Below are 13,346 nucleotides of genomic sequence, written 5' to 3'. Positions count from 1 at the left end.
TGATGTGTTGCATCTGTGCCACAATGTTTTCCGAAATGTACTATACAGGTCATAAAATGAATAATTCCAAATATCATATATAACTATGTCTCTGTTTTTTTTTTGTTTTTTTTTTGACATCATAGACCATAAGGCGCATACTAATTCAGCGTGAGCAAGAACACTCAATAAAACTGAATAAAAAAAAAAATCAAGTGACGGTGAGATACGAAGAAGGCAGATTCACCAGGGTTTTTGTGTCAGCTTTTATCCCTCCAGATCAGAGAATGCTCAGTTCCATTGCCTCAAAAACACCACTCACGTCTACAGTTACTCCCAGTTTCAAATAAAAACTAACAGCGTCAGATCCCTAGGGCGGTAGAATGTATCATGATCGTGACTGAGAGAAAAAAAGTGAAAAAAAAAACGGTAACTTTCACAAGTCCTATAAATGTACACCATCTGTTACAGACACAAACCAAATGTACAGTGGTGTGAAAAACTATTTGCCCCCTTCCTGATTTCTTATTCTTTTGCATGTTTGTCACACAAAATGTTTCTGATCATCAAACATATTTAACCATTAGTCAAATATAACACAAGTAAACACAAAATGCAGTTTTTAAATGATGGTGTTTATTATTTAGGGAGAAAAAAAATCCAAACCTACATGGCCCTGTGTGAAAAAGTAATTGCCCCCTTGTTAAAAAATAACCTAACTGTGGTGTATCACACCTGAGTTCAATTTCCGCAGCCACCCCCAGGCCTGATTACTGCCACACCTGTTTCAATCAAGAAATCACTTAAATAGGAGCTGCCTGACACAGAGAAGTAGACCAAAAGCACCTCAAAAGCTAGACATCATGCCAAGATCCAAAGAAATTCAGGAACAAATGAGAACAGAAGTAATTGAGATCTATCAGTCTGGTAAAGGTTATAAAGCCATTTCTAAAGCTTTGGGACTCCAGAGAACCACAGTGAGAGCCATTATCCACAAATGGCAAAAACATGGAACAGTGGTGAACCTTCCCAGGAGTGGCCGGCCGACCAAAATTTCCCCAAGAGCGCAGAGACGACTCATCCGAGAGGTCACAAAAGACCCCAGGACAACGTCTAAAGAACTGCAGGCCTCACTTGCCTCAATTAAGGTCAGTGTTCACGACTCCACCATAAGAAAGAGACTGGGCAAAAACGGCCTGCATGGCAGATTTCCAAGACGCAAACCACTGTTAAGCAAAAAGAACATTAGGGCTCGTCTCAATTTTGCTAAGAAACATCTCAATGATTGCCAAGACTTTTGGGAAAATACCTTGTGGACTGATGAGTCAAAAGTTGAACTTTTTGGAAGGCAAATGTCCCGTTACATCTGGCGTAAAAGGAACACAGCATTTCAGAAAAAGAACATCATACCAACAGTAAAATATGGTGGTGGTAGTGTGATGGTCTGGGGTTGTTTTGCTGCTTCAGGACCTGGAAGGCTTGCTGTGATAGATGGAACCATGAATTCTACTGTCTACCAAAAAATCCTGAAGGAGAATGTCTGGCCATCTGTTCGTCAACTCAAGCTGAAGCGATCTTGGGTGCTGCAACAGGACAATGACCGAAAACACACCAGCAAATCCACCTCTGAATGGCTGAAGAAAAACAAAATGAAGATTTTGGAGTGGCCTAGTCAAAGTCCTGACCTGAATCCAATTGAGATGCTATGCCATGACCTTAAAAAGGCGGTTCATGCTAGAAAACCCTCAAATAAAGCTAAATTACAACAATTTTGCAAAGATGAGTGGGCCAAAATTCCTCCAGAGCGCTGTAAAACACTCATTGCAAGTTATCGCAAACGCTTGATTGCAGTTATTGCTGCTAAGGGTGGCCCAACCAGTTATTAGGTTCAGGGGGCAATTACTTTTTCACACAGGGCCATGTAGGTTTGGATTTTTTTTTCTCCCTAAATAATAAAAACCACCATTTACAAACTGCATTTTGTGTTTACTTGTGTTATATTTGACTAATGGTTAAATGTGTTTGATGATCAGAAACATTTTGTGTGACAAACATGCAAAAGAATAAGAAATCAGGAAGGGGGCAAATAGTTTTTCACACCACTGTATGTGTGTACTGTATAATATCTCTTCTGGTTCGTCCTGCTTCCACTTCAAAACTGGTCCCGCCCACACGCAGCCGACATGGCATTTCTCAATTCCTATTCGTCCTCTTCCATGTCATGTACTGTACTGGACTGCTGAGCGTAATACATCCAACAAGTACTCGAGGTGCTGCCACAACGGTAAAGTAGCTTTACCACCTTTGCGGGAGCCACCTGTGTCTTTACAACAGCTTCTAACACAGCAAACTTCAGAAGCTAAAAATTATTGTGAACACATTTGAGAATACAGCTCTTCTCTAGCGTTTGCTTCCATGGGTGCATAGATAACTCAACTTCCTGGCCACGGACCATACTGTTTTAAAATACATGGGCAAATTTATCACCAAATCTCTACACTATACACTAACACTTCTACCTCTCCAGGATATGGACAGTTGTATGTTTTTGACACAGCGCAAGCTACTGAAGTATGCTTACAAAATAAAGCAAACTCTGCATGCAGCGAAAATGTACTTCTCCAGCTAGATTCCATTCTCAGAACCATCAACCCCTTCGATAAATCATACAAACACATGCATGAAATCGCACAGTCCAATCCAACAGCATCTGTACGAATGGTTTTCAAGGAAAACCCTAGGCAGGATTTACGACGATACAATGCCCCGACATTGCAGCGATTTTCGTCGGAGAAGATGGCGAAACGCCTGCCGAAAGGGACATTTGCATCTATCCCATAGGCAACTCCTGTAAACAGATTTACACGCTCAGTATGAATTGCGATCCTATGGTTTACCCACTTTTATTACCCACTTTTATTCCCTTACGGAGACATTGGCTGGCACAAAGATTTACAGCATGTTACCGATAAAAGAAGCACCAAGCGAATAAGGCTTACTCAATGCCAATTTTACGCGTACAGATTAGCAATGAGGAATACATTTAGTATTTTGCACTCCAGCGGCAAACTATTCCAACAGTACGTCGCAGATGCGTATGTTAAAACAGAGGGCGCGCGTCTCAACTATCTCAGATTACATCAACAAGATCTGCGCGTGGAACTATCAGACGCACTGCAAGCAAACGCTGAAAATAACGTACGTGTAGGCAAAATGATCATATTACCGTCCACATTTCCAGGAAGTCCAAGATACATGCAACAAAACTATCAGGATGCCATGGCCATAGTCCGTAAATTCGGAAAGCCTGATTTATTTATCACTTTCACATGTAATCCTACTTGGCCGGAAATTCTACATGCACACTGTGTCTTTCAAGAAGTATTTATTTATTCTTGATTTCTGAATTCCTTTCTCACCGTTTTCCATTCCTATTCTTACACAGCCGTATGCTACGGCAGGCGTCGGCTAGTTAACAATAAGAGCAGCTCACTACTGAAAATGGCAAATATAGGAGGCAGTCGGGATCGAACTGGGGACTCTTGATTACAAGTCAGCAAATCTTACCGCTACGTCTCGGAAGCTGTTGTATCGTCCTTGAACCTTTTGTGAAAGTGTTTATTTGATCTTTGGACTTCAGGCTTCACACATTTTATATATAGTTTATGCCAACATTTTGTCATTTACTACTAAAATATGAAAAACGTTTCTGTTTTAACAATGTGTTTGCACAGATTATTGTAGAAACGGAACACACGTGAAATGCATGTGTTCCAAATAACAATCTATTATTTCCACTCTAAAACTCCAGTATGAGCTGGGAGAACTTTGTGCACATTCTGTGGCGATGGGGGATGGAATAGCAGGCTGCTTGCTGCTTGTCTTAATCGGCACATTTACAGGACAAAAGACGCTGAGGGAGAGGTGTGAACGGATTTAAGGTGGGCCAGATCTACAAGTTTTTTCGTAGGCTCTGGTAATTCTAGTGTTAAACTCTTTACCTGTAAATTTGTTAAGACTTTTAGCCTCATGTAAACATCTTATGAACATTTCTTTTATTAGATGTAGACTGTAGTTAAGGTGTTTTTTGTTTTAATAACACATATGTATATATAAATAAATGTTTTTTGTGCTTGTTATACTAGTGAAAATTATTTAATTGATTTTATTTATTTTTTATTGACAAAATCTCTTGGCAATAGTCTCGTCTCGCGGGACTTGAAAAATCTCTTGGCAAAAAGTCTTGTCTCAGGGTTTCTTTTATAATAGATACTGTTTATTCCATGAATTAGTATGCAGTGTTACCAAGGATTATTAGTTGTCTTTACTGCTCTCAGGTCCTTTTCAAGGCCATTTCTTGACTAGGCTTGAATAATCTGAAGTATTGCATCTCAAGTTCTCCCAGTCTTCTTTTTTCTTTTTTTAGAAGTGATAGTTTGACACAAAATTGTGCCAAGTACTGTTCATTAAAATGCTCATAGTTTTTGTTACTCATTTTATACTTTAAATCACTCGTTGTATTTTCATTGTTATGCACATAGGATGGGAGTCAACTGCAGTGGCTCCTAAAATGTACATTTTATTGTGATTTGTGGAATAACAAAACTGCCCTGTAAACATAACACAAAATGGTACAGGACAATTTAACTTTACATAACCAATACTATTTGATATTATGTTATGCACAAATGGGGATAAATGCATAGCAAAAGAAACCATAGACATTCCATTAAAATGCAATTGTATTGTATTGCATTACAGCAGCAAGTGGAATCAAACATTAAAGTGCAAATTAGTATATTTAATTTGTTAGCTCTTATAAATTATTAGCTATTTTTTCTTCTGCTTTGTTCCTGAATTTGGAGGCTGCAAGTGTGTTGTGAGTACCTATAATTATGTCCTTGCATTTATCAACATTGATGTACTCTCCCATCCCTCCTCCTTTTTAACTGCTAAGGATCTCTGTATAGTGCTGCTCCACTTTGAAGCATGGTGAGCCATTGGCATGGGTCTGGTCAATGGGGTGAGTAACAGTTTAATAGCATCCTGTATAATATTTGGATTTCTGTTGCTCCATTTGTACAGGTAAAACTTGTTTTAACTGTTTTTTAGAATTTTTGTTATTTTTCCTCATATGAGTAGCAGGCTGACTGTTTTATTTTAGGTGAAGCCCCATCTTTTTTTTAAAAATAATTTTATATTCAGATTTAAATAAAATGGCACCTAATTACATTTATCAAAATTAATGTGTACCAGGCAGATTTTTTGATGTTTTTGAGGAAAACTCTGTCTCTCAAATGAGTAAGTTAAAGATGCTTAGTGCCTGTTGGCAAGAAGTGTTTATAAAATCAACACCAATGTTTTAAAGTTGGAGGGTATAAAGAAATTTTCAAGGCAAGCCTTTTCTCTCTCTCACGGTTAACTCTGCTAAAATAGACATTTGCTACATGGGTGCATATTTTTTTCTTGGTGTTTGTTGAATTTCACCACATTTGTTCTTTTATTTGTCATAAGAAGATGCAGTATGTGGTCAGATGAAGTTTCTTACTTTAGTTCAGTCCTGTAGATGTTGACCCAAGGCTGTTTTGGAAAAGTTGACTAAATTTATTCCAGCAATGAGCCACATCTTCATTTTAACAGCCTTTGTAGTAATGGATTAGTGACACTGACTTGGTCCTGTAAATTACTCATCATAAAATGGTATTGAAGCCAAGAAAGAAGCACCAGTCCCAGCTGTATTTTACATTTACATGGCTGAAAATAAAGTAGCAATTCTTTCAACATTGATAACCTATTTGAACTTTTTTCCTTTTCAGGGACGGTGTACAAGAGAAAACTGTAAATACCTCCATCCTCCTTCACATTTGAAAACACAGCTAGAAATAAATGGGCGTAACAACCTCATTCAGCAAAAAACAGCTGCAGCAATGTTGGCTCAGCAGATGCAGTTCATGATTCCTGGTACAGCCATGCAGCCAGTAGTAAGTAAACACATAACCAAATTAATTGTTTATATTACTGATAAATCTCTGGTTACTGAATGAGTTTGTGGTTAAGCAGTTTGTCTTCTAGTTTTCCTTCTACCTGCAGATTCTCTCATCAATTGAGAAGTACAGCCTATCAAATTGATATAGAGATTTTTATTGATACATTCATTTCAGTTTTTTGAATTGTTGCAATGAAAATCTATTTTCAGGAACCTAAAGCAGTTGAAAAATCTCCTAGTTTATTAAGTTTGTTGAATGATCTTTTCCCCACAAAAACGAAAAGTGATATGTACAGTAAATGACTAACAGTTTGTTTAGACATCTTTTCGGCAAACTGCATAAAGGTACATCGCTGTTTGATTCATGATCTTTTTTTAATCTGCATTACACTGGGATTGGTGAGAATACACACCATTTTTTGCAGAAAAGCAAAATCATATTTTTCATTGCCTACCATCTCATGGTGAGCATGATGAACCAAACTTTGACAAGCAGTTCTTTTCTGTTGGGTGGAATATATATTAATTTATTTTATTGATACTTCACTAATTGGGAATGAACGTACCTCTACTGAGTACTGTACAGTGCATCAGCTGTACATTTTACAATCTGCTGAAGATTTTGTGATGTTCAAGAAATTCACAGTATGTATGTGAGGATCTGAATTTGATGCACAATGGTGGATTCCAGTAAAAAGCATTAATTGGTTTCTCCACGAGCATAGCTTCATTTGCCTGTTTGGAAGCATTTTATGCTCACCAAAGGCAAAATGCATATATTGTATACTGTACGCAAAGGCAGACTTGTCGTACAGGAGGAATGCAAGAAACATGTTCCAACACTTAAAAAGACATCATTTTTTCTTCAAGGTAAGTGATCTAACTGCTGACAAGGTGACATGGAAAACTATTAGTGCTGGAGTTTTCAAACTGGGGACTGCCATGCTGCGCTTGTGGGTCCACAGCAGCCCTGCTGAGGTTGAGGTTCTTAAAAAATGAAGCCAGATTTTTAAGGTCTCATTTAGTTTTTGAATACGTTGTTACTTCAACACTATAATCCCTGAAGCCTGCAATTTTTTTGTTGTCCTGGACCACCTTAATTTTCCTTGCAGCTCCTTATCTCCGCATCAGTTGCCCAGTGATAAGCACTTTTGTTTGCAAATGTGTCAATTAGCAGCACTCAGAATGCATTCAGCCAGCTGAAGTCACCACAAAGAAAAATTCTAACCGCTCAAGTCTGTGTGGATTTTTTTGTCTGGCAATGAGTTGTTGGGAATTGTATAGGGATGGAAAATGGATGGATGGATGGATGGATATTTGAATGCATGTGTGTGTTTGCACATTTCATAGTGAAAACATGCCTGTCTGTCACAGTGAAGAATTTTCTTGGTTTGAATCCTGGGTCTTCCCCGCTTTTTAGCTCCTTGAGTAGTGAGCAGCTGCTATTATTTTTTTATTATTATTATTATTATTATCATTATATATTCAAAACATACATTTGATTTGAGTCTGTAATCGCATGTGTAACTTTGTTACTTATAAAAGTAACACTGAAGGGATAAAAGCAGACACAAACGCTAGTGAATCATTTTTGCTTGGTCTTGTCACTTGAATAATGTTTTATATATATATATATATATATATATATATATATATATATATATATATATATATATATATATATATATATATATATATATATAATATTAAGTTTTATTCTTGCATAAAAGATTGTAAGTAAGATCTTTGTGAAAGTGTTTATTGTATACTCCAGTATTAACCACTTGAATGACATTAACTCTTTTAGGGCGGATGTCGACTTTTGTCGACAGAAGGGGTTCAAGGCGAATGTCGACAAAAGTCGACATCCAGGGATAGGGGGCGACAATCAGCTGTTAATGGCAACAGATCTCACTGTCACGTCACAGGCATTCCCTCTGTGCTTGGAAGAATGCTAGACTCGTTGACTCAGCAACTAAACCTTGCGTGTGCGTGAGTTGCGAAATGTAAACAATGGCAAGATGGCACCAACATGTGAAAAGGGAGCGAAGCAAGTGCAGAAAAGAAAACACTCGGCAGACGATGTTTTGCGCATTATCACGGAGTCGGACTCTTGATTTTTCAGAATCGGATTTTATTGGCAGTGATCAGGAGATCGAGCAAGAGAGTGAGAAGCAGGCATCAGCTGATCAGACACCAGCCGATGCCGCGCCAGTGGATCTGCTGCCAGTTGAGTGCCTTCGCGCAGCCGATGCATGTACGGCAAGGTTCGCATGGGATAAATACACAGACATTGATCCGTTGAGAGCCAATCTGGCTACCGGAGTTTACAAGACGGCATGGCTTGCTGTTGGACACGACAGATCACCAGCTGCTGTACTTCAGGCTGCTCTCTCCTGATGCTGTTTTTCAGCTACTGTCAGACGAGACAAACAGGTAGGCAGAGATTTTTTTTGAATCGCGGGCTGCGTTTGCATCGCATTCTCGTTTTTCAAAGTGGAAACCCACAACGAAAGACGAGGTGAAGCGCGCTGTGGCATTACAAATAGAGATGGGACAGACCTGGTGATATAACTTCAGGGAGCATTGGTCCAAACGTGTTTTGTCCCCTGGTGGCTTAGGTACGTGCTGCTGCAAAGTTTTATTCACTTCTGTAATAAACAGAAGCAAATCCCATGGGGTGAGCCAGGCTATAATGCCATACATAAAGTTCATAAAGTTTCAGAAGATGAAAAGAGGTGACAATTCGGTTTTCATGCAGGCAGAAAACTTGGTGGCAGTGGCATGGCACGATGGCAAATGGGTGACTTGTCACTCTACAGTACACACTAACAATATATGTGAGAAAGTGCAGCAACAGACAATTGAAAAATAGGCACCAAAGCAACACATATTGTAAGGAGTGCAATGTGGCAATGACTGAAATTGGCTGCTTTGAGCGAGATCAGACTTTGCTGTGTAAAATGTATGTGACATGTATGTGAAATCATAGAGTATGCAGGCTCATACAACATGCAAGACAGTAACATTTGTCAAAAGTAAATATTTTTTGTTGATTTGATATGTTAAACAATTGCTTTGTGTTCTTTTTTAAAAAATGTTAGTTTTTGGAAAAATATTTAGCCCTGGGAGAAAAGAAACAAAAAAAAAATTAGCCCTAAAAGAGTTAAATCTGTCTCTCGCTCTCTCTTGTGCATGCACACACACATGCATGCATGAAAATGTCCTTATTTGAAAACGCCGTCTTTCCAGGGGGAGGTGGAGGTCTTGGAACAGGAACTTGTCAAATTTGTGTCCTCTTTTCTTTTTAATCACCTTTTCTTGTAAGAAGCGACAGCGAAGTTCCTGTGCAAGGCGAGCCAAGAATTCTTCTTTTCTCAGTGGACCTTTTCCATGCCCTGTACAGTACATGTGCATTCATCATCGCCAGGCCAAGCATGTTGTAAAACTGGCAAAAGGTGGCCTTTACACATAACAGCTGATCCTGTTTCTTCATGCTCAGTTTTACCTCTCCTGTTCATCGTATGGTGCTCCCATTTCACCCAACCTACACTGTTCTCTACATTGTCCATCACCTCAGCCAATTCAGAGTCTCCCTCTGCTTACTTTTGTCCAAGATAACCCCACCCTCTTGCTCCCCACCTCTTTGCAATGTCCCAGATTTGAGACTGACCAGAAACCACAAACTAAAACAAAGTGGTTTTTTTGAAAAAGAGCATCTTAACAGGTGAGTGCTCTCTTCCTCACCCCTTACACTCCCCAGTGAGACGTTTGCGCAGTGTGTGGCTCTCTCAGAGGTCTGCCAATATTGCAATGTTTTTAGTTTTTGTAAACGTTTAGTGTACCATCGTTTTTATGACATATACAGAAATGGTCAAATGAATGCAGGAGAATATGCAATTAGGAACAGTGATTGATAAATGTTAACAATTATTAATAATAAACACATTTAACATTTCATTTTAGTGTTTACTAATATTAATCAACAATGGAAAGCTATTGTTTTGAACAGTCTTGTCATATTCTGGAGCCTTCATCCTTCCTTAACATTAAAATCCCTGAAACCTACGAAAAAAGTCATAATGCCGGGCCACCTTAAATTCTTTCGCAACTCCTCAACATTATCTTTGTTTTGCAAACTGTCAGTCAGTACAAACAGCCTGCTATCCCATCCCCCACCGACGCAGCTGAAGTCGGACGCAAAGTTCTCCCAGCTCAAGTCTGTTTATCTGGGTGTGAAGTATCTGGAATTGTATAGGGTAAATAATATATCATTATTTGGAATACATACAATTCATGTGTGTTCTGTGTCTACAACGATCTGGGTAAAATGTAGGATGACAGGAAATGTGAGGCAAGACATGTTGAACACATAACTAAAACAGAAACTTTTTTCATGTTATAGTAATAATGACAAAATGCTGACCTGAAGTGTATAATGTGTGAAGACTGAAGTCCAAATATCAAATAAACCCTTTCGCAAAAGTTATAACAAAACAAGTGCACTTTTATTCAAGAATATAACCAAAGAAAAAGAAATCATTCAATTTGCATGTTGTTGTCAATGAGTAAAAACCCGAGCACAAATATTATTCAATACAAAGTCAACATGTCTGCCTGGTAGTGCAGAGGTAAGAACTGGTACCTCGTAATCAAGAGGTTGCAGGTTTGAGCACGGGCCTTCCCTGTTTTGAGTAGTGAGCTGCTATTATGATTATTACTATTACAGACTCAAATATTTTTATTATATAACACCTGGTGTAAATTTTTGCTGCCTGTAAAAGATACCGCTGAAGGGATATAAACAGACACACAAACACTGATGAGTCATGTCTTCTTGGTATCTTGTTGTCACTCGAGTTTTTTATTATTCAGTTTATTCTTGAATTAAAACACGCTTGTTTCGTTATACCTTTGCGAAAGTGTTTATTTTATATTCCAGCAACCACTTGAATGACATCAAATCTGTCTCTGCATCTCGCACGCATGCACACACATCCAAAATGAAAATGTCACTATTTGAAAACGCTATGACATTTGAACAGGTTTTTTTTTTTTTTTTTGATCTTGCCCATTCTCCATGTTATAGTGCATGGTACTGAGAGTGCAGACAGACTTCTTCTATTTGGACATATACACAACATGGTACTGCCAGATCTAAACACTAGCTTGGAGAATTGGTCGAGTACTAAAGTGATTTCAGCTGCAGGTAGAAGTTCCTGTCCCACATTTTATTTAATGTGCCAAGCAGAGTTGTGTGATGGTGAAGCAGTCTATTAGCCAGCGAAAATGACATGAAGAAGTTGTCTGTTGTTACGGTTCTGCCTTTGTCCAGAAACGGCTCCATAAGCTTTATGACCACAGTCTCTGAAACTCTTTCTCCTGTGGGACAACTGGGATCTTTTCCTAAATGATTAGTGGCATTACCACATGTACTTCGTCTCCAAAATCTGCCGCAATCCAAAACTTTATACCAAATTTGTCAGGCCTGGTTGAGATATATTGCAAGAAAGGACAACGGACTTTGGTTGGAAACAGTTGCTCAGAAACAGTAATATGTTGCCCTGGGTTGTAACTTAAAACACAGTTCTCAACAAAACGTTTGCCAGATGTCTGAGATTACAGCAAATCTGACATTTTTCACACGTTCTGCACAGGTGTCTTTGTTGTCCAAGTGCAAATGCCACATGATAGTCTGATAGCGGTCACGGGGCATTGTATCTTTGTTTGCCGGTACAACAAATAGTTCTGACCAGGCATCAACCACAGCACCAAATGTGGTCATTGCTGCTCTTGTGATAAAATGGAGGTAGACTCCATCAACTCAGAGAGGAACTGAAAAGAAAAAAAAAAACTAACTTTCACAGGTAGCAAAAATGTACACCAAGTATTACAGACTCAAATCAAATGTATGTTTTTATTATATAATAGTATTAAATATTATAGCAGCTCACTACTCAAAACAGGGAAAGCCTGTGCTTGAACCTGCATCCTCTTGATTATGAGGCAGCCGTTCTTTCCTCTGCACCAGCCAAGCAGACACATTGGCTTTCTGTCGTTTGATATTTGGGCTTGAGTTTTTATTCATTGACAGCAACATGTAACTTGAATGCTTTATTTTTCATCGGTTATTTTCTTGAATAAAAGTGCATTTGTGTTGTTATACCATTTGTGAAAGTGTTTGGGACTTCAGTCTTCACATATTATACACTTTACATCAGCATTTTGTCATTATTACTATAACATGAAAAAAGTCTTAGTTATGTGTTCAACATTTCTTGCCTCACATTTCCTGTCATCCTACATTTACCCAGATCGTTGTAGACACAGAACACACATGAAGTGTATGTATTCCAAATGATGATATATTATTTATCCTATAAAATTCCAGACACCTCACACCCAGATAAACAGACTTGAATTGTGAGAATTTTGCCTCTGACTTCAGCTGTGTCAGTGGGGAATGGGATATCAGACTGCTTGCTGCTTGTACTGATTGACAAATTTGCAAAACAAAGACAATGTTGAAGAGCTGCGAAGGAATTTAAGGTGGCCCAGCATTACGACGGTACAATGTTTAGAAGAGCCTTGGCATATAAAGCTTTGGGAACCCCTGCAATACACTATTTACATTTAGACAAATAGTACTCTAAACTAAGAGAATATATTTACAACAAAGAAATTGTAACTGCATTGTTTTCTTGGCCTTAAATGTTTAACATAGACATTTTTAGTCATACATTTTAGTTATGCTAATTTAAAAACTACATGAGATAATTTGAAGACAATTTTAAAATGTCTTCCTTTTTTATGAGCATCATCCTTGTTAGACTGCCACAAACCCCCAAGCACAGCATGGAAGCCCCCAGTTTGAACACTCCTGGTTTATTGCAGTCTATTCAGAATTAGGTTATAGGCAGACTTGTTAACTTATTTGGAAAAATATGTTTTTCGAAAAGGGCACATGTCTAATTATTTTGAATTGAATCCAATCACAAATTGTCAAGTACAAATTGAGAGTTGAATTTAATTGACAAGTCATCATTAATGTACAGCTCCTAATGATCAGTGGTTGTTTTTGTGTATAATAATGAAAACTTCAAAGCTTCTCCATACCATCCTTTGGACTAGTTGTATTATAGGCATTTAAAAAACTGGATAAGAATTTATGCAGAATATAGACAAAAGGCACACAATTGTATTTTGATATTCTGAACTGTATCTGGGTCCACATGATTTTATTTTTTGGAAATTTAATGATTAGAATAAACTTCAAAAAAACTTCCATTTATCTGATGTGAATGAATAAAATAAATATTAAATAAATAAAATAAAAATTAAAAGCAAATATATTGTGACTTTAAAGCAGGGGTGGCAAACT

At 38.0% G+C, this 13,346-nt stretch overlaps 1 protein-coding gene across 11 annotated transcripts in view; it reads left to right on the top strand.

Annotated features, from left to right (window-relative positions):
* Positions 1-13,346, top strand: part of mbnl2 (muscleblind-like splicing regulator 2) — a 244,860-nt gene that overhangs the window by 142,022 nt on the left and 89,492 nt on the right. For all 11 annotated transcript variants that reach the window (XM_051926781.1, XM_051926785.1, XM_051926783.1 and 8 more), the window contains one exon: positions 5,796-5,960. In XM_051926781.1, coding sequence (XP_051782741.1) covers positions 5,796-5,960 — 165 coding nt within the window. The remainder of the gene's footprint in view (positions 1-5,795; positions 5,961-13,346) is intronic.

The sequence above is a fragment of the Erpetoichthys calabaricus genome, chromosome 4, assembly GCF_900747795.2.
Source record: "Erpetoichthys calabaricus chromosome 4, fErpCal1.3, whole genome shotgun sequence".
In the NCBI taxonomy this organism is placed as follows: Eukaryota; Metazoa; Chordata; class Cladistia; order Polypteriformes; family Polypteridae; genus Erpetoichthys; species Erpetoichthys calabaricus.
This window is presented reverse-complemented; position numbering and strand designations above follow the sequence as displayed.